A 21,909-nucleotide genomic window follows, 5' to 3' on the forward strand; every position below is an offset into this window, starting at 1 on the left:
CAGAATTTAGTTATAAAAAAATTTTCCTCCAAATTAATACCACAGTTTCTGTGTTGAATGCAATATTTTTTTGTAGCTAAATCTTGCTTTCATCCCTCTTAAATTTTTTTGTTGAGACTGATTCTTTAGACTCATGAACAGGGGTTATTGTCCTCGTCTTTTGGGTCAGAAGTCCAAATCTGCCAAGAGTTTTTTCTTAATTGATGCGATGTTTTGCATGCCAATTTTTACATGATGCTCAATGAGAATGGTGCATTACAACAATGTTCGCTTCAAAATGTCCAACGTGACAATTTTCTTGTGAAAAAATGCCCTTGTCGGAGAGTGCCCAACTTAATGTTTTGCCCAAAAATGTAAAAAACTCTGTGGCCCAATTATTGAAACAATGTCAGCGCATTAAGCCTAGGCATATCCCTAACTTAACAATGCAATATATTGCATTTTGATGTCTTATCGGGCTGCCTTAAACTTTCAATAATCGGCCTGCTGGTTATGGAGTGTTCCGGAAGAGGTAGTTAAAACTTTGAATGTTGATAAAGTCCTCAATTAGGGATGAGCAAGGGCCTAGGATCATTTGAATCTCCTCCATGGCGAATCAAAATGAAACAGAAAATATAGTTTGAGTACTCCATAATATCAAAATGGTGGAGGGGAGCTTATGAATGATATATGAGCTGTTGCAAACCGTCTGAAAAAACAGTGTAGTAGTGGAATGAAGCATAGTCTTCAAGTAAGAAGAAAATTCGGTTGGTTTAATTATAGTGCTCTCTTTGTACAGTAAGGCTTTTCTCTAAATGTAGTAGACAAAAAGTCGTTAAAAATTTACTTACGAAGGAAAAATTATGCATTGCTCTTTTGAAAGTAGATGTTGTTAGTCATTTCCTTTTGGATATCTTGTACTTTGAACATTTAAGTTGGTGGACTATCTACTAATATCCAATGAGCTGTCATGCTTTTTCGCTGCTCAGTCTTAGAGAATCAAGAACTAAGAAACTGTATACACAGCGCACTTTGGAACTTAGGTACCTCTTATGAAAGAATAAATTTTCGAAGGCATCCATATTCTTCTGTTTTATCACCTGCGATCAATGAATTAATTTTCCTTCAAGGCTAGCTAAAAATTAATTGTATCAGGTAATCTAGGCTATCATGAAGTTATTGAAAATTGCGCTTTAAGTAGCATCTTGCATCGATGGCAAGACAAGGGCGGCACTCATCTTGCTCGAAATTTTTCCTGCTCCATGATAAAGAAAAAAAAAAAGAAAAAAATTATAAAATACTAAGAAACAAATCTTAGAGGAAAGCTCATTGAAAATTGTTCAAACATCAAAAACTGATTTAGTAAGTGTCAGTAGTAAGAAGCATTTGACCACTACAAGCGATCTCTTTAAAGACAGTGTGAGTAAGCGCTGTTCTTATTTGCCAACATCAAATACTCATACAAAATGCTTTACCATGTGTAAATGGTTAAACGTCTAGTTTTTTTTGGAAGTATACAGTTTCTCTTGAAACTAGGTCTGCTAACACTTTGTAAATAAATAGGAATTATAAATAAATTTTTAATTTTTAAAAAATATTTTTTAAGTTAGAGGCTAATGAACCCCAAACAATCATGTACCTTCTTCTTCTATTTCAATTCTTTATGTTATGTGTTATCTTTATCTTTTAACATAGAAAACATTCTGATTTTGCAGCTCTCTATGTCAATCGGCAACTTAAGCAGCAATTTTCATTTCGTAAACTCTTTCTTTCTCTGCGCTATGTTTCATTTCTGCCTTGATATTTTTTTCTTTTTATAATAATGCTCTTCCTTTTCTCTTTTATTCAAATAATCTCTTATATTTCAGCCATACTGTTTGATGTCACCACAACATTTGACATGCCTGTTTTGTGTCTCTGTTCTCCCTTTCTTCTAACTCTCTTTTATCTTTCGTTTAAATTATTTTTAACTTTTTTATCTTTTCAGCTATAACCCAACAAATTGTGTACCTAGTGATCTGTAAATACTTGACCTTTAAATTATTCATTCTCCTCCTATTTTTCCTCTAGCCATCGCAAATGAGCTGCAGATTTATTTTCCATATTTCTTTGCTTGCTCGATAGTTTCCATGCTGCCTTTGGGTTTCTTTTTTATTTTGCAAAGTACTCATTATTTAAGCTGTTTATTTCAGGTGCATCCCTAGATTCATTGCAATGCAATCTGGGTGTGATTAATATATTTTGCAACAATTTGCAACAAGCAATAAGTCTGTCTCTGAATCAGTCACTTAGAAATGATAATACCAAAAATTACTCAAGTAATGGTACGGAATCCAATTTACTATCAATTTCGACAAAAATTAAATTTGGGAAAAGGAACAGTATGCCCATTGAAATTCATTTTAAAGCCTTAGAGAAAAAATGCGTAGCCAGGAAACTGGGAACTCTTTTGTAAGATTGTGATTTTTTGTGTAACTTCATGGTGCTTCCCCTTGATATGGAGCTCTTGAACCTTGCCTGTCCGGTCCGTATGCAGGAATCTCACAAACACTTTGATGCGTCTTTGCACGAGCTCATGAAACTCTGGAATCGATTTTCCATTTAGAGACTATCTTTGTAATTTATGTGTTTAGTGGCAAAGTAGGAATTATTTCACTAATTTTTAGTTGCATCTTTTTCCTTTTGATATCAAGGATAAGAGGAATTACTTACTGGTACTTTGTTTATTCCGATTAACTCTGCGCTGGTTATCTCAGTTATGTCTATGTGATTTTGAAATGCAAAATTTTGCAACCAAAATTTCCTTTAAAGCTGGTACAGGAGAAATCCTCTTGCCTGTATCTTTAATGTTCGCATTTTTTTTCCGTTTCTGTTTTTGCTTTACTTTTATTTTAGCCCAGTTTCTGTCTATTAATTTATTCGTCTTGAAAATGTGCTTTATCATATTCATAGTTAGCCGTATATTTCATAAATGTCCTTTTATTTTTGTTCAGATGTGTATGACAGAGGGAAAGATAAACCAAGCGTTCTTGTCACTTCGCCAGGAAGTCCAGATATCTCCCGCAACGGGCAACGATCCTCTCGAGTGCCAGTCTCATTATCAAATACCGAAAATATTGGAGGCCGATTACAGGTGAGACCTATCTCTCTAAATTTACATTTTTCCTCTTCAAATGTTACTCAATATTTCATCTCATGGAAAACTACTTGCCTAGAGTAAGAAGTTCAAGACAAGAAATCAAAAAGAGAGAGAGAGAGGGAAAAAAATGTGACAATCAAATTTGCAGGAGGGCAATATCTGTTAATGGGGTGTCTTCTGCCATTAAAGACTGGAAAATATCAGGGAAATCGGTTATGTATCAGGAAATTCCGAGTGCTGCGATAGGTGAAATTTTTTAATTCAATTCATTAAATATGTCCGTTTTTAAAATCGAATAAGTGTCAACTTATTCACACTTATTCGCGCAAAATATCAAAAAATTTCATTTTAAATATCAGGAAAATACCTAGAAAATCCAAAATAAAACTTAAGTAGACACCCTGGTTAATATTCGTTTTTGCAGAAAATAGTCTCTAGTATGCCAAAAAAAATGTTACATACGGCTTTTTCCATCATTGTGCTTTCATTGACAATAGAGTTGCATCATAATCTGCCAATTTTGAGCCCTGAATGAGGCAGATTAAAACTATAAAACTAAAATTGCTTTTTCTCTCGACTGTTTTCATGCACTGCAAATGTCAAACCTCAACAATTTGAGTATGGTTCGATTTTTTTGGACGTTTCTTGAGCCGAACCGCCAAAAAAAATGTATTCCAAGACGTGGCATCCTCATCTCAATTTTAAGTTTTTTTTTACTGTAAGGTCTTAATTTTTTTAGACAGTCACAAACAGAATGAGATTAACAAAAATGCACTAAGTTGCATCAAGCTTGACAGAAAAAAAGCAAGTTTGAAGTTTAATTTCTGCGCAAGACTCAATGTTATAGATATAATTTTACCACTTTTTCACATTCAAAATATTTTTTCTCGACTTTGAATTTTTCGCAGGATAAAACTTACAAATAGTTAAATCCATTAGTACTCTTAACTTATTTGTTTAAAAATGCGACTTGGTGCATTTATGTCAAACTCAAACCAAATAAGATTATCCTCATAATTCACAAGTCCAAGATTGGCATCAATTTATTTCCTCTAATTGATATATTCAATAAAGCCTCAACTTAGTTTGCAGAGTCTGTTGAAGTCTAAACAAATACACAAAGAAAGATACTTGTTGAAAAGAAAAAGTTGAATGATCTCTCTTTGAAGATCATGGCTAGATTTCTACCTTGAATCCCAGCAAACGTGTCCATTTAGTTATGAATTTATTGTTTGCCCATGTTGCAATTCAATTGCAAATAATTAACAACATGCGCGTCTGTCAGCGTCATTTATCAGTGGGAGAGTGAAATAACCTAGTCCAACTAGATAGAGGCATGGCCGTACTCCCAAATTCTTTGTTCTGTAGCATTTGTAGAAGATGGCAGACAGTACTCACTGATCATTCAAACTGTCATTTATCTCTTGAGCTCTTAAAATCATAAAAATGTTTTGTTTTTCAGTTAAAATTGTGGTTCGATCCAGTGACGTTACAGCTTATTGTTACTCTACTCTCTGCAGCTGGGCTGATACCACGGCAAGACGGTCAACCCCGAAATCCCTATGCCAAATTGTTTTTACTGCCAGATAGAAGGTCAGTTACCTGTTAACTTCTCATACCTAAAATCTTTTAAGTAAAAAAGACATTATCCCAAAGCTGGATTAAGGAAAACAAAGAGCTAGGCAATATTAAAATCCAAGTTTCCAACATTTCAATTGCCAAAATGCAAAACTACGTACCTCCATTGTGGTGTCTCAAAATTTCCGCTCCTATCTTGTTTCTTCGAAAAGGAATAAGCCAACCTAATAGCTTAAAATTTTAACAGAATATTTTGCAATCGGAGACGGAAAGTCAAAAAAGTTTTCAAGAAATTTTGTTGGCTAGTTTTTCAAAGAAAAAAGAATGTATCACAGAAAGCCTACAACATTGCAGAGAGAGATACTTGGTTTTGCACTTTGGCCTTCGATTTATGGAGAGTAAAGCAGGGCCTGCTCACAGTCAACTTAGAGAAGGGTACACTTAGTTGAACTGTGTTAACACTGTAAAGTTAAAATGATTTCTACACAAGTATAACATGAATAAAAAAGTGTTTTTCAGCTCATGTGGTACCAAAAATAAAAACCATCCACGCGCCATCGTGAAATTTTTTGCAGGGATAAGTGGTTGAATCAAAAATCCCCTCTTCATACAAGAATATTATCGTCCAATTATGAATCATGTTGAGCCGCTTCATAGATCTACACATCATCACTTGATCTACACATCAATAGCCCTATTTTTGATTCATTTATGTGATATTTGTAGGAGACCCAGTGCTTGAAGATACCCTCTCTCTCATTTTTTGTCATCTGTTCCAGTATGTAATTAATAAGTTGACGCCTATTTTCATTGTGATTTTCAGTGAGAAATCAAAAAGGAGAACCAAAACTCTAGCTTGTACTAACGAACCCAAGTGGAATCAAAGTTTTGTTTTTTCGTCGGTTCGAAGAAGTGATTTGGATTATAGGACAATTGAAATCACCGTTTGGGACTACGTTCGATTTGCCCCAAATGATTTTTTAGGCGAAGTGAGTATTTGCTCTTTATATCTAGACATTACTAACTCTTTTACAGCATTAATGAATTTTCGAAAACAAGGTCAGAAGTAAAACTCCAAGTATGTTACCAAATTTTTTATACTTTAAGTACAATGGAACTTGTTCTCCCTATTAAATGCCCAACAGGAAGGTCATAATTAATGTATATGCATTCCTAAGTTATAAAAATGAATGTGCATCTCATTGATTTTGTCGATGATAAAATTAAATAAAATTAAGTTTCCTGAGACTAAGTTTCCTAAGTTTAAGTGGGTGTGGAGAATGACGTCGTGCACGATATTAGGTCCAAGCATTTGGTCTGGTATGGACATGTGCGAAGGATGGCAGACGATCGGTTGCCCAAGCAGGTTTTCAATTGGGTTCCTCCCGGAAGGCAACGGCGTGGACGTCCTGTGAAAGGTTGGCGACAAGTGGTGGAGGAGGAGATCAGAAGGTGCCAATTGCCTGATGATCTCTGGGAGTATAGGGGGCAATGGTGATTGGGCGTCGCAGAGCGCAAGGCTGCACTATAAAAGCGGCTTTATGTATGTAAGTTTCCTGGAAGGTGCAGGGATAATCTTTCTGGTGAGAAAGGGGATTCTAAGGTTACGAATTCTCAAAAAGCACCAAAGTCTATCATTTTGGAGAAGGTCATTTGGGTTCAGTGGGATGGGAGAAATTTCTGGAATTTTTCCTCCAATTTTTGGATAACTTCATCCCCTGGTTCATGGATAACTAAAAAACCTTGGAATTACTTGTCTCACATTGTACCTTTAAGATGAAGAAACTCTCAGAATCCTTGGAATGCCAATTTTCTGTTTGACTGATGATCGTGTATGATTGTTTCAGGTTTTAATTGAATTAGCAACCGCGTATTTTACAGATGAGCCAAAATGGTATCATCTGAAAGCTCATGAAGAGGGTCTAATACCTCATGTAAGTTTATGCATATTTACTTTGCCCACTTAGATTTCATTCTTGAGCAATCAGGAAAACTCGTTAAAACTGTCAATTCAAAACTTTAGTTTTTTTTCTTAAGAGCTAGTGCTCTGTAGTTTTACTTATAATGAGTGAAGAAATAAATTTTCCCTTGAAACTTGATAACATTATGTAGCCTTGAGTTTATTTCTACTCTCCAAGTATGCCTAGGCTATAATCTGAGCCCAATTTGATGGCAAATCAGCAAATATTTTAGCATTGAATAATTTCATTCAATTTTTTGTGCTAATTTTTCAGAGTTTCTCGTCTGGATGTGATTATGATCTAGTTTTAACGCCAACGGATCATCTCTCCCCTCCATCAACTCTCTCTCGTCTGTCTGACTCGGACACATCCGACCTGGATGACGTTAGTCGAAGGGTAGCTGATGGAGCTTCTATCAGTAGTGTAGGCAGTTCTACCAGGTAATATATGCTGTTTGTCATCAATTTAATGTCACTGGTCTAAGTCTCCGTTTCGTAATATTATTTACGTTCCTTCAAATATTTGGCAGTTTTCAGTCAACATGAATCCGGGAGAATGTCCAAGAAGGAACAAAAAAAATAGCAACATATTTCTGTAAAGCCGTGGCTAATTGCAACACGCTGTTGTACAACTGACGGCATTTTTCCCCTTCAAAGTCCTCTAAATAAAATTGGAAAAAGTTGATCATATGATGACCATCTTGACCATTATTGCAAGTTTTGTTAAGTGTTTTTTTTTTCTTTTTTTGATATTCACATCTCCTAACCAAAATAGATTGCTTTAATAATTTTTCAATACCATTTTTTTGGTAAAAAATTAATTAATCTAATGTTTTGCAATGTTTCCAGTCCTCCGCCTGACATAGATATGTGCGAAAAACGACGATCGCGGAGAGATATGTCACCCCAAGAGCGCAAACGAACTTCCTCCATAATGCAGCCTGCTAGTTACGATGTTCCTTCTTATAAAAAAGTAAGGAGCCTTTATCTGCTCATTGATATCATGCGATATAATTTTTACCTCAGTAGTTGAAATATTAATACACAAACTTTAAAATTGTCGTCGTTGGAAAAAATCCTTACAGTAAAATAATCACATCAGTTTTATCTGTGTATTATGCTTTAAAATTATTTTATCAATGTGTCACTGTATGTAAAAAAGGGACTTTAGTGAACAGAACCAAATGTTTAAACTTTTTTTATTTGGTTCAAGTTTTGTAAAAAAAATTTGATTGCTTCTTTTTAAAGTATCACTATTTCAGTTTTCCCTTTTCAGGAAAGAAGTGTAAAAAATTCAGTTCACTCAGGAAATTGCTTCCATGAAAGGAAAAAAAATTCTTGTAAAGTCTTGAGTGCCTCTGTCAAACTACGAGCCTGTAAACGTTGTAAGTCCAATTGAAGAGCACAATTTAGGTTCAAATAATTTCTCTTTAATTTTCCAAATCACCTTAAAAGTTTTCTTCTGTGTTTTCAGAATCATAGTAATTTAATTCAAAGGTCACATTCAGCGGCTCCCGCTGAATCACCGAGTATGTATACAAGGTCTAGGTCGAAATCTCCGACTAGGATGTCAGATTATAGAAGTCTTTCTCCTCCAGATTACAGGTATCACCTCTGCACAGTTATGCGCTTTTTTATATTTTACTAGCAACTAAATTTTAACAATCATGATTAAAACTTCCATGAAGTCGTTTTTGTTATGCTATCAATTGGGGTTTGATGCTTTCACTGCACAATAGTTTGCGTTTTGTTTTTTTTCTCGTTATGCTGTCAGAATTGATCAGAGCATCGTTAATACAACTCCAAATATTACTGTGCAACAGGCACTAAAGCACGCAGGATAATTCTGCTGTGTTACAAAAAACGCTGTTTGAACATTCAAGAGTTACCGAATTTCCTCCCATAAAATATTTAGTTTTGCAGGAAAATATGAGTATTTTTCTTGGATATTTTCTAGATTAGTAGAAAAAATTGCCAAAAAAAATTATCTGAAAAATTGGAAGAAAAAGGTTCATAAGTTTACCAGGAAATTCATGTTTAATTAAAGGGAATTTTGCAATGTTTAAAGGTTCATCGGGCGTTTTTCCCTAGCACCGCTGAATTGCTTTGACAATCTGCGTGACCTGATTCTGAAGTGATCTAACAATACCATTATGACGGTGCTTCTGATATCTTTGGAAACTTGTCTATTTTATGATTGGATAACTATCATGTCAGTAGCAATCTTCGGTGACTGCTGAGTGATAGCATCATACTGCAAATGATAATTTTTAGAGAATTTAGATTTGATAACATGTATGTTAGATAGGGTTGCAATTAAAAGAGCTTGATTGCCATTTTAAGAGCCTGGAAATGAGGAACTATTGCAAAAACCACCCAAGGCGCTATTATGTTTCAGAGCCATGTATGTTTTTAATCTTCCTGCGGAAAGTATGCGTCTGCTTAAAGAGAATCCCATTTATACTTTGTTTGGAAGAACAGCTTCAACTGCAAAAATGGCTCATAAAAAAAATATCATAACTGCTCAACAGTGCTATCTCTGCATCTATCCCACAGTTTTCAACTTAATAATTGCCTGGAGCTTCTTTCAAATGATCCAATTTGTCCTATGTGCTGAATTTCATCCAATTTAAAAATAATTCAATGTCAGGTTTCCAGTTGGACTGGCATGACTTAGCAACTACCATGGAGTTAACTGACTAGGGAGAAAATGTATACCGTAAATGTCTTTTCAGTTTTCAGAAATTAACAGTCTTGTTTCAAATTTTTCAGGGTAAATCAAAACGGTGTGATACTGCCAAGTCATGCCTACGTACCAAGATTTTCCTCCAGGTCTGCCACTGCGACTCCTATTTCATCTCCAAAGAAACGACAGTTACCAAATATACCTCCACCCCTCCACCAAACATTTAGACATCGAGTTTCTCAGGTACTTTTTTTGACAGAAGATTTTCCTTCCACCTTTATCCCTTTAAAACCACTGTAAAATTCAAATTGTAACAGCCATTATTATTATTGATGCAAGAAAAGAGACCCTAAATTTTTCAAACTTATTTTCCAAAATTTGTATTTTCAAACCAAAGTACATTGGTAAAATGTTAGCTATTAATTTGATTTTGACTTGACTGACAAACGCAATCGTTTTGAATCATGTCATTCACTGTTTTATCTCGTGATCTTTTGATTTGGATAAATTCATCTAAGGCTCATCGAAGCTTCTGGGAAATTTTTTTTGTTCTTTTCAGTTTGAAACCTTATTGTACACAGACCTGTATAAATAGGCATTAATTGGATTCCTTTAATCAGAATCAGCCTTACTACATCAGACGTTGCGGTGGGTACAAGAATCATCGACACAATTTGATCGAAAAATGAAAACACAATTCAAACGACATACATTCAATCGACACTTTTTCGGTCGACATTTTTATCATCGACAAATTTCCCATCGAACTTTTTTTTATCAACATTGTTTTTATTGATGTATTTTCGATCGACATATACTCAATCGACAATCTTTACACTGACACATTTTCGCTGGAAAATAACAATTTTAAATCCTTGAAGAAAACCCATTTTCACATTGACGTCGTTTTTATCGACGTCAGTTCACTCGACACAGTTCAATCGAAAAATCGAAACGCAATGCAGTCGACATCGATTCGGTCGACACTTTTTCGATCGACACAAATCCATCGACAAATTTTCCATCGAACTTTTTTTTTATCGACATAGTTTTTATTGACGTATTTTCGATTGACCTACATTTGATCGACATTGTTTGCATCAACACTTTTTCGCTCGAAAATATCAATTTAAAATCCTTGAAAGAAAATCGTTTTTACGTCGACATTGTTTTGATCGACGTCGATTCACTCGACACAGTTCAATCTAAAAATAGGAACGCAATTCAATCGACACTTTTTTGATCAACACAGATCGATGGACGAAGTCAGTATTTTTACAGAGTTTCGTTCGACATTATTCCAATCAACATAGATTTGGCCGACACGCATCGTTTCGGTCGACACCGTTTCGATGGACAGCGCTACAGTCGACATAGTTTCGATCGCCGTTTCATCCATGCCTTCTAAAACGCAATGCAGCTACTTTATGATGGTTGCATTCCCGCCTTGTGATTCGAACTGCTTGATTCGACGACTCTGCGGTTGAACTCAGCGTGGTTTTATCTGTGATTTTTGAGGTATTAATGAAGCAGTGCGTCTTTGCACGCTTTTCCGTAATAAACTGAGCAATAATATATTCACACCATTCAAGACTATTCTATTCATATTTAATGACTTAAGTGAAAATGTTGAACTAGTAATTAATTAAAAACCTGTAGTTATGTATCCATACACCTCTACTAAAGATGGTTCAGAATCTCTTTCCTAATGCGAACAAAGTATGTTAGTTGAAGCTACCACAATCATCTTGTTTGACTTATTTTGTTTGAATTAAATTTTAAAAAAAATACGCAACAAGCCACATAGACATCAAGGATTTTCAATTGATATTTTCGAGCGAAAAAGTGTCGATGCAAACAATGTCGATCGAAAATAAGTCGATAAAAACTATGTCGATAAAAAACAGTTCGATGGAAAATTTGTCGGTGATAAAAATGTCGATCGAAAAAGTGTCGACCAAATCGATGTCGACTGCATTGCGTTTCGATTTTTCGATTGAACTGTGTTGAGTGAACCGACGTTGATAAAAACGATGTCGACGTAAAAATGGTTTTTCTTCAAGGATTTGAAATTCAAATTTTCGAACGAATCAATGTCGTTCGAATCTATGTCGACTGATTTGTGTTTTCATTTTTTGATCGAATTGTGTCGATGTTTCTTGTACCCACCAGACGATGCTTTATTTTATCCAATGTTTTATTTTTTAAACAGAATAGTAAGCAACATTGAAACTTAAAAGTTTGTGGATTTATTCTTCATAATCTAGTGGGTATTCTTTGAATGTTTAAAGGCGCTAAGTAGTTTAGTTCAATGTTAAAAAAATAAAACATGAGTAAAAATTAGGTAATGTGAACTTTAGTTAGGCTAATTTTGTTCAAATGCACCCATTCATGCTTCAAAATGATGTATTTTTACTCTTTCGGTGTTGTTGCTGTGAGTGCGTTTTAAGAATGCTCTGCAAAAATGAAATTTCCTCTCAACATTAATCTGAATGTGATTTCTTAGCACTAAGCTATTTTCCTTTCTTATTCCAGGATTTAGAAGATCGTTCTCAATTGATGAAGCAACGAGTTCGTCAGTTACAATCTAATAAGTCTTCCGGCTTTTCAGGTTAGTATTTTCACATCATTTCGAACTTTAATCAATCACTTATACTTCTCAATCATGATGAAATTCATCTAAAAGAAACCCTTAATTTTTTCATCTATGTTACGTTTTGCCTACGTCAGACCCACTTTTCATCATTATTCAGGGTGAAATTCTCTGGGAGATCGTTGCAAACAAGAAAAAAATATCACAAAAACTTGAAACCTGGTTTTAAAAACTTTTTGCTGGGCCTGGCGATGAAAACTTGCCACAGGAAGAAATGATTCTGATAATCAACTCAGCTAGGAACATGTGAAAGAAATTGAAGATAATTTTTATCCAACTTGACTCATCAATTTTCCAACTGAAGGGAAATTTTTGTTATATTTATTACACTTTATATTGAAATAATTTATTTCAATGTGATTAGCACCCTGAAAGAATGACTTGAATTAATTTTTTTGCAGGCTGGAATCCCAGTGGCTACAGCGAGCCTCATTTGATGTCTCCTGTAGAGAGCCGGGGTGACAGCGACCTTGAAAGTGTTGTATCTAGTGCCTTTTCTACTCAATCAGAGAGACCCAGGGGCTCTCGTTTCAGGTTAGCTATTTTTCTCAGTCTAATAATGCATCATTCTTTTTCTTGGTGAATCGCTCTCCAAATTCTGGTCACAAACTTTTTTGAAATGAGGAAATTCCTCATGATAATTTACTTAAAGTTGTAATTAAGGAGCCCTCTACTAAATGATAAGCAAAATAAATCATAAAACGGGGAACAGGACCAGAAAAACACAACAAAAAACCAAAATGTCTCGTCTAATTCCATCTTTCATTTCAATTTGAGAAATTGACAAACAGCAAATGTAAAATATGATCAGATATCTACCATGTAATGCTCTTCCAATCGTTTTGGCAAACTTTTTTGCAGTGCTGACTTTCCCAATAATTCTTGTCAATTTCTTGCATTCTGATTTTAATGTTTTTATTTATTTTGATAACAAGAGAGGAAGTCCAATACTTCGTTCAAATTTTTTTGAAGACAGCTGTCCTGTTACAATTGGGCATATTTATCGTTCAATCGGAAATTTAGCTCCTTTTGACTTTATCGGTTCCTCTCAACAAATACACTCATCTCATCTTTAGAAAACCTTCTCAATCATAAGATTTTGAATCATTCACTTGTTTGAGATTCATTTTTTCGAGTTATGGATTAACAATTGGACATATTAGCATCTCAGTCATAGTAGGTGTGAAAAACTTGTAAAGTACAAAATTTCGGAGGTGCTGTAAATTCGTAAAATTTTCATTGTAAATTTTCATTCATCTATAACTTCATATTTTTCTCTTACCTCTTTGCAAGTCTGAGTCGTTGATTTCTTTTATATTTTACTTTTAATATTCTTCAATTAACAGCCTTGTCTCTTTTTCAGCCCTAAAATCTTCACAAAAGCCCTTTCCCATTCCTTCAGTAACGGCAGTTTCAGTAGCATTCATAGTAACACATTTGAACCTGGAGCATTACTCTCTAAAAGAATCAGACCCACTCTTTCTCGACAGTATTCTTTTCCGGCCAACTACTCCTATAGCCCCTCACCAAATCCTCCAAGTAACGCTGGCAGTACAAAAGATCCCCGCTATCATGAACCCCATCCAAACAGTCGTTCCGCATTTTACACTCCTGAGCCATTGAGCACCAAGCGTCACCAACTTCCAGAAGTGCCTACGCAAACTGGAACTTTGAGAGATGAAGTGTACTATCACAGAGCAGATTTTGAAAATTTAAACAGAATCTCATTTGACCGTGATCAGATGGAGAGTTTCCTCATCGATAAGTTGAAAAAAGAGGACAGTGAGAACAAAGCATCCAAATTTGGCTCGAATCGCAGTTCCCTCTCGGATGATTCAGGCCGCAGGAGTGGGAAAGTTACATTTAAACCTGCTAGTTTTGAAGTTCCATTACTTCAGGTTGAGGAGCTGGACGATGAAAAAGCTAAGGCTTTGATAGCCAATATAGAACCTCCTCCGCGTAGATTAGATCCTAAATTAAGCACTTCTAAATCCCTACCTTGTGATGAAAATCCTGTAGCGTCTAGTGAGCACAGTAACGTTGAATCGATGCTTTCTGTTGATCCTAATAGTGATTATGGACCCTCATCAACTGTGGAGTCGTCGAATGGTCAGCAGAAACGAAGCACCTTTTCTAGAAGTTTATCAAATGCTGATGTTCCTGCCGAAGAAAATATAGGTAACGGATAATTTTTTTTCTTTCTTTCTTTCCTTGCTCTAAAATAATAAAAGTGATTTTCTGGGTGATTTAAGTGCAACTTTTAAAAATTGTGTCCACCTGGTCGTCAAGTAATTTCAGTTGTGGGAGACTCAAAACTACAATACACAATACCATTCCTCAGAGGGATGGTTTGCAAGAGTGTGGCCACAGAAAATACCCATTAATTTAAAACCAAACTGGTGTTAAGGCACTCTAAAGTTTGCTTAAAAACTTAAATATCAAACTTTTGTCCCAAACTGACAGAAGTTGCTCTCTCATAAAATGTTATTGCTGTACACCAAGGTTTTTTCCTCTGCTGTCTGAATCAAAAAAAAAAAAGAGAAAAAGTATTATCCGATTCTCTTCATATTCGAATCTCATAACACGGTAAAATTTACATGCTCTCTAAAAGAGCATACTTTCACCTATGTAAAGATTGTTGGCAGAGTAAAAAATATTCTCTCTGCAGAGTTTTAGGGATTTTTTTAAGTGCTTTTTAGTTTATCAAAAAATGACCAGTTCAAATAAAAGTGCCATGAATAGAACAGAGTTTTATAAAAAAAACTTTCTCCCTACGTTTGACTTTGAGACAATGCAATTCCTGTTCATACATTAATTTTTATTTTCTCATTTTTTTTCATTTTATGCACCAAAAAAGTGAAGAAATGTTGAAATTCTTGCCAAGTACATCATCTGGCATTTTGTGTGAAGCAGAATATCATGTATCATTTTTGCAAATGTATTTCTTGTTTACATATCGTAAGGGGCTGTCCATAAAATATGCACTCAAAACGATAGTAAATAATTTGCTCCAAAATTGTCAGAAACTAATGATCAAATCGGAGTTATAATGGTATAAAACGGCAGTTTAAAAAAATATGGTTTGAGAAAACGTGATCGGAAATTGTCTACTGTGTTCGCTACTCAGAAGAAATTACAGATTGAAAGAGTGTTATTCAAAATGTCTCCCCCACTCCTCCTCAGATCCGGCCCGAAGTTTGATATGTTGTTCCCTTTCACAAGGCACAATTTATTCCGGCAAGTCCGAAATAAAATTTCCCCGCATGCTACAGCGTTGCCAAGTTGAAAACGCGAAATTTCCGTAACTGGCACAAAAAAAAGTAAGTTTTGAAGTTGTGGTTTGGACAAAAGTTGTTTAAAATATGCACATTGAAATGTATTTTCACATTTTTAAGGTACCATTAATTTTAATATGTAATGTCACCATTTTTCCGATTTTTAAATTTGTCAATTTTTACAAATTCACAGATATCTCTGAAAGGCTCTATTTTTACTTATATGTATGTTAACTTCACACGCTTTAATGTTTTCTTTGATATTTTTGAGACATTTTTTTGTCAAAGTTCTAATTCTGATCATTTGAGCCAACTCCGCAGAATTCACTCTCTTAAAAATCTACCTCTAATAATTGAGGCCACTCCTTCCAAGGACAGTTACATGGTTCTTTATTGTAGTCTCATTTTTTTTTTTTTTTTTTATTCGCTCTCTTTGAAACTCACTCTCTTTCCTTATTCTTTCCAGAAGGAAGTTTAAGTGATACAGCTTTAGGCCTTCGAAACGTTGATAACGGAAACTCGCGTAGAAACAAAGTGTCAAGCACGGCAAGTGATAGAGGTGGAGTGAAGCAGTCGTCAGACCGGAATCCAACAGGGATGGGGAAGAAGAGTAACTCAACGTCTCAGCTATCTGCAACTGGTCAGTTATTCTTTCTATTTCTTTATCGTTCTTTCTTCATCTTAATTTTATGACTTAAAAGTATTGGTAAGGCAGTTCAAATTGAAAAAAAAAGTTGCTCATGCGAAAACGTTTTCTGTCCAAAGTGTTTATTACCATGATAGTTTTGGATAAAAAGGAATTTTCTTAACTCTTTTTACTAATGTCCAAAGTAGTATGATCCTGAAAAGTGGACATGAAACGTTTTTGCACTAGCTAACTCAATAAGTTCAGGAAATAGCGGTGAAATAACTGAAAGGTGAAAATTAAACAAAACTAGGCGTTTTAATTTCTTAGAGGAAATCACCGAATCAGAAGCCAACTTATTTATAACGCCTCAAGATCAGCATTCTATTTTAGAAATAATGATTAATCTCTGGCCTACTAGTTCAGCAAGGTGTCTACAAATCAGCAGAAAGATCGTTATTTTTATGTGAGATTTGATAATTGGTAGATAGTGCCAAATTTGCATTAAGGGTCTTGAAAGAGTATGTAAAACTTTATACACAAGCAGCTTAATTGAGCAGATTGAGCAGCTCAATTGTTCCAAGGAGACTGTAAGACAAGTTTTAATCCATAAAATTTCAGAAAATATTTTAGAAACAAAATTATTCTACCTCTATGTAAAATTTCAAGAATTGGTGGTTTATCTTCACATGAGACTGTCTACAAGAAAATGACCATAAGCCACAAAAAGTCAAAGTTGATCGATCATTAGAGCAAAGCGTATTGAAGAGAAAGTGCTATTTGAGGCAAAAACTTCTGACTTTGTCAAACGGAGCCAAAGTTACAGCAGTTCGAAGTTTGTAACTCAGGAAGTATAATACAAATGAAAAAAAGCTATTTGGTAGACACCCTAATGAACATGACTTACAAGCAGCATGCCATAGAACAATTAGCAACAGGCCAGCTATAAAACAATAAAAATTCCAATTGAATGTGTCTTTGTTGATTAACTTTGGCTCATTTTTGTCCTCACTATTTAGGTCGAAAACGTAGGTTAGGTTTCGGTGCAAAGGGTAAATCCTCGTTCACCGTTCATCGGAGCGAGGAAGTCTTACCGGGCGATGTTAGGCATTTAGTGAAACAAACGTCGAGTATATCAAGCGATGGCGAAGGATCTCAGGATGGCGACAGGTTGCTAACTCAGATACTATTTCAGTTGATGAGAGACCAAATTGCCACTGAACAAATGTAGAGCCCCTGAATAACATGAACACAAACCTCAGAACACCTCCGATAAACATGGATCAATTTGAGAATAGTGCCTTAGTATTAGGGACTGCTGATGAAAAATTTCGGAAAAATTTTTTAGGGAAGAGCATTCATTTTCAAAGAAGGTGACTACTCCATGATAGGAACTGTCGACATTTATGAAGTTTGCTCACACCCTTTTAAATGAAAAAATGTATTAATTTACATGATTTTTTTCATCTTTTTGATTGAATACTACGTTCTTTACTATTTATTATCTAATTTATGTGAGAACAATACGAATTAATATTGAAAACATTTATTACTAAATTCCATGCCAATTTCAACATAAAATCTCATTTTGAACCTTAAAAGTTACCAAATTTTGATGTAAATTCTAAAAAAATTTTGAGTCAGGATGAAACGGATTACTTAAATTCTCGACAGTCTATTTTTGTGCTCAAAAATGTGTTTGATGAGAATGCCTTAACTTATAAATATTAATGGTTTTTTAATGTAAAAAGTACCTTCTCTGAAAATAAATGTCTCCCCCTTCCCCTTCTAGAGCCATCGCTAATTGAGATGATGCTCTTAATTAGTGCTCCAATAATTAATTTTTCATAATTTATTTTAAATTACGCTCAGTTTTCCCCATTTTTCAGTCATCGATCAGGATAGAAAGGGTTCCTCACACCTGATAATGGGATACTTGTATTATACATCAATCAGCCTTTACCTGCGGCACATTTTCTTTTCTTTTCGTGAATTAGCTGTAATCTCCCTGCAAAATTTCCTGCTGATTTACATTTTCAATATTGCCAAATGTACTTTTAACAGTAGAGCAATTTTTGAAGAGCTGTAAAATTGCTTCTATTTCGCTAAATTATTTTTCAGTTTTATAATTAGCATCCATAGTTACTTAGTATTGTACTTAATCAGTTAACCATCACCTGAAATTTCACTTTCTGGAATCGAGAAGTCTAAGCAAGATAAATTTATTTTTCACTCCATGTTTCCATAATTTATCAATGCCGTCCGTCTTTTATTTATTCATTATTTTTACGCACGTTAGTTGGTTATCTGTGACAATATTGTTGACTTTTATTTCACAACAACTAGATATTTTTTATTTTTAGGGATTCATGTTTTCTTTCTATTTTTGTTTTTCTTTTATCATGTTTTACAGTGTCCAAAATTCACATCACACTGAAGAAAATAACTCGGTGAAACTACATACTAACTTTCCAGCTAGTTATTGATCTTCAGTAATCTCACGGCTTTCCTAGTAACTTAATTATCGTCTCGGTAATTTTTGTTAACTCGTCGCTCCTATCTTGTAATTTTACCGAGTTAGTTTTAAAAAAACCCGGTAAAATTATCAGGAATTACCGGTGATCCATAGGTAACAGGAAAGTTGGTAATTCTAGCCAAATTTTTTTGCCTCAGTGCTGAGTTTACAGGGGCGTAGAACTTGATCAAATATAAAGACTTCATAAAGTCTGTTTAATGACGTCAAGCAGAGAGGAGACAAGTTCATTTTAAGAAAATTTACCTCCAAATTTTCCTTCATTGGTTGATCTTTGAAAAGACTTTGTATTGATCTCTGCACAATGAAAAGGGATTTTTTGTATATGGCTGGTAAGTCAAATTTTCAACTTCTTCAAGCCATGCTCGAAACACAATTTTTCGAAAATTACTCACTTTATTCGGCTGAAGATAATTCCAATGGTTTTTTCTTTGGAACCCCAGAACAGGTCCAAGAATATTCTGTCGATTTATCATTTCAATCAATGAATCTTAAATATCTAACTTTTGTAGTTGTGTCCTGTCTATCCGACAAAATTTTAGTTCAATTCGATTTTTTAAATTTTTTATGTTAACGTATTAATTTTATATCGATTTTTCTTTATATGTGGTGGTAACGTTTTTCTTATCACCATATTTTTTTCCTTTTACATTTTACTTGAATGTTGTAAAACAATAACACTGTGCTCACTGGCTATTCGAAAGTTCATTGCAGTTTTACTTTTGTCCTGTGTTGAGTCCACAAATTACCAACTGGGAGTCTGAGACTGCATTTTTTGGGGAGAGAATATAAAACAACAAAGCAACTGTAAAAAGGAAGCTTTCTTTTAGAAGCTTTAAAAAGGACCTTTTTGGAAGGTTGCTCCACTGTGACTTGTGTTTGTAAATACAAAAAACTCTTTTCCTTTGCTTTTTAGCATGTTTGTTTTTTTAAGTATTTGTGATGTGTTTTGGAAAGATTTCCAAATTTGTGGAATGTGAGAACACAAAGAAAGGATATCTCTTTGCAAAAAAGAGGGAAAAATAATATCCTTCTCTATAAGGGCTAAACATTCTTGACACCAGTTGAAAGTGGTATTTGGGTGATTTTCATCAGAGGCGATTTCTATATTGGTATGGTTCCATAGTGGTTGCCACTTAGCTGGTTTTATTCAAACTATTGTGTTTGTTTTCTTTTTGATATATTTTGTATCAACATTGGCAGGTTATATTCTCAGTTATTCTTGTAAAAAATGGTTATAAAATTATCTATCAGACGCATGCATTGGCTCTCAATCCATCGATATAACTGAGTTCTCTTGGGTGGAGGATCCAGGCTTTTGCCAAGTATTAAATTCTCTCAGACACGTTTTCACATGCCTCAATTCTTCTTATCTACAAAAAGACGAAGCGAAAGTGAGACAGTTTTATTGTTTAAGCAACGACGTTTATGTTAGCTAGTGGCTCTAGTCTAAAACGCTTAGTTGGTTGGTTGGTTGTTTTGGTTAGAAGGCGGTTGGTCGCGTAGAAAGCGTAGTTCACCTAGCAACAGTCCCATTGCAGGCTTTGCCCGGTCATCTGAAGTGGCGCCACGTCACGGCAGTTTACACAGCATTTCAAGTTCTGACAATTCCACATCGTAAGTAACATCACGACAAACATGAAACATTTAACACGATGAATTATTGAATATATATCCGAGAGATCAGCAAATTTCTAATAGTGACTTGAAAGTTTGCGTTTCCTATTCTCTCAAAATTTTGCTGCTCAAAATGAGCAGATGAGATAAAAAAAGTATTAAAAAGTTAGAATAAGTATATAACCATTCCTTATCATACCTAAGGCAAGTTTGTAAGATATTTAATATCTTTTTACTCCTTTTTATGATTGTTCCAACATGATGTAATTTTTAAAACTATTTTGGAGAGTAAGTCACAGTCTAATACCTTCCTTTTTCTTCAGACGTTTTTTTGCTTCTCCCATTTTCTTCTATAATGAATGCATGAGAAAATTTTTAAAAAGTAAATAACGCCAGGGACTGATTTCAGACTGTTCTTTTAATTATAAGTAGATAGTACAACAATTGTTTCTCTCTTAGATTGGCACGAAGTGTGGAGTGCTAGTTGTGGAGAAATAGTGAATGAGTAGGGAACATTCTGCTCTCAAAATTACTGTCAAGCATAACATTGATAATTTACTAAATTAGAGTAAAATTATCCTGTTCTCCATCCTAGGTTTAGTGTTGACAGAAGAGCTAATTTTTAAAAAATTAAATATTATTTTTTATTTTTTGAAAAGTACATGAGAATTGTTTCTGCCCACAGATTTTTTTCCTTTTTTTTATGTAAATCTAGTTGAAAAACAAACACACATTTTGAATGGACATGAAAGCTCAAAGTGTTTTTTGGAATGTTTAAATAGTCATAATTTTTAAATTGTGACCACGAATCTGTCCTTTTTTTTCCTGATCTCTTCAGTTCTTATAGATGTATTTACACAGGCTATGGCTATTTCAGAAAGTTTGTATCCATATTCAGCCTTTTTTTTCAATAAATTTTTAGGTCCTCTTAAGTTGTTGTAGGTCAAAACTTGTTAATTCCGATGTGTAGAAAAAAATTACTGAAATTTTGAAACAGATAATGGACAAAGAACCACATATTATTTTATCTAGTCGTGAGACACATGCGACACCTAAAAGTAAAGTTTTTTTTAATTTGAGAAGTTTTCAAAAAGAGGAAAGGAACAAAACGGAAGAAGGGAAAATATCTCTGAAATGGCCATGATCTAACTCAAGCTATCATGAAAAAAAAGGGAAAAAGGGAGTACGTACAAATTGCAGAAAGCATCGCACAGCTGATACCTAGGAACATTAATAGCTCCTCAAAAACGTTCAATTCAATTCTGCTTGCATGAATTTTGCATTTCTTACCTTTTGCACGTGCATGTCTGTCTGATTAGATTTGCTGTGGAGTGAAGTAGATAAACTGCACTGAAATCAATATTAATTTGTAGTTACATGAAGATTCTTGTTTCGAGGGACTGTCCACAAACATCGTAATGCCCTCAAAGACAGGTGGCTGTCTTGGTTTTGCAATAAATTGTATTTGTGGTTTCAAATAATCTTTGACCAACAGATTTAATTCTTCCTCATGTTTTTAGTATTTCAACTACAGTATTACTCCTCTGTCATTTGTCAAAGCCTCTCATACCTTCTTAACTGATGCTCCACATTTTGTGTGTGTGTGGGACCTCGGAAAAGCTGGAACCATTCAGAGTTAGAATTACTTACCTCACCAAGAAATGTCCATGTCAGAGTTGCAGGATGTTGATGGGTGTTGAAAAACAGTTCCAGTGTTAGATGATTTATGGATTGTCTCCAAGGATTTAATGGAGCGAAATCGTAGATTTCAATGCTATAATCAACTGTAGCATAGAAACAAGAATCAATGACTATCCAATATTTTCTCAGCTTTTCTAGTAGTTAGTTTAGCAGGTTTATACCC

At 34.5% G+C, this 21,909-nt stretch overlaps 1 protein-coding gene across 10 annotated transcripts in view; it reads left to right on the top strand.

Annotated features, from left to right (window-relative positions):
• The window catches only part of Rim (Rab3 interacting molecule), a 137,766-nt gene that overhangs the window by 90,731 nt on the left and 25,126 nt on the right, over nucleotides 1-21,909 (top strand). For 5 of the 10 annotated variants that reach the window (XM_072302879.1, XM_072302884.1, XM_072302883.1 and 2 more), the window contains 13 exons: nucleotides 2,973-3,112; nucleotides 4,581-4,711; nucleotides 5,520-5,685; nucleotides 6,544-6,630; nucleotides 6,931-7,097; nucleotides 7,506-7,629; nucleotides 8,131-8,261; nucleotides 9,429-9,585; nucleotides 11,878-11,953; nucleotides 12,397-12,529; nucleotides 13,359-14,173; nucleotides 15,737-15,910; nucleotides 16,915-17,065. In XM_072302879.1, the coding sequence (XP_072158980.1) occupies nucleotides 2,973-3,112; nucleotides 4,581-4,711; nucleotides 5,520-5,685; nucleotides 6,544-6,630; nucleotides 6,931-7,097; nucleotides 7,506-7,629; nucleotides 8,131-8,261; nucleotides 9,429-9,585; nucleotides 11,878-11,953; nucleotides 12,397-12,529; nucleotides 13,359-14,173; nucleotides 15,737-15,910; nucleotides 16,915-17,065 (2,452 nt within the window). Of the gene's footprint in view, nucleotides 1-2,972; nucleotides 3,113-4,580; nucleotides 4,712-5,519; nucleotides 5,686-6,543; nucleotides 6,631-6,930; nucleotides 7,098-7,505; nucleotides 7,630-8,130; nucleotides 8,262-9,428; nucleotides 9,586-11,877; nucleotides 11,954-12,396; nucleotides 12,530-13,358; nucleotides 14,174-15,736; nucleotides 15,911-16,914; nucleotides 17,066-19,915; nucleotides 20,046-21,909 lie in introns of all 10 variants that reach the window. The other 5 variants (XM_072302882.1, XM_072302881.1, XM_072302880.1 and 2 more) reach the window with 5 other exon arrangements.

Source organism: Bemisia tabaci, chromosome 7 (genome assembly GCF_918797505.1).
Source record: "Bemisia tabaci chromosome 7, PGI_BMITA_v3".
Lineage (NCBI taxonomy): Eukaryota > Metazoa > Arthropoda > Insecta > Hemiptera > Aleyrodidae > Bemisia > Bemisia tabaci.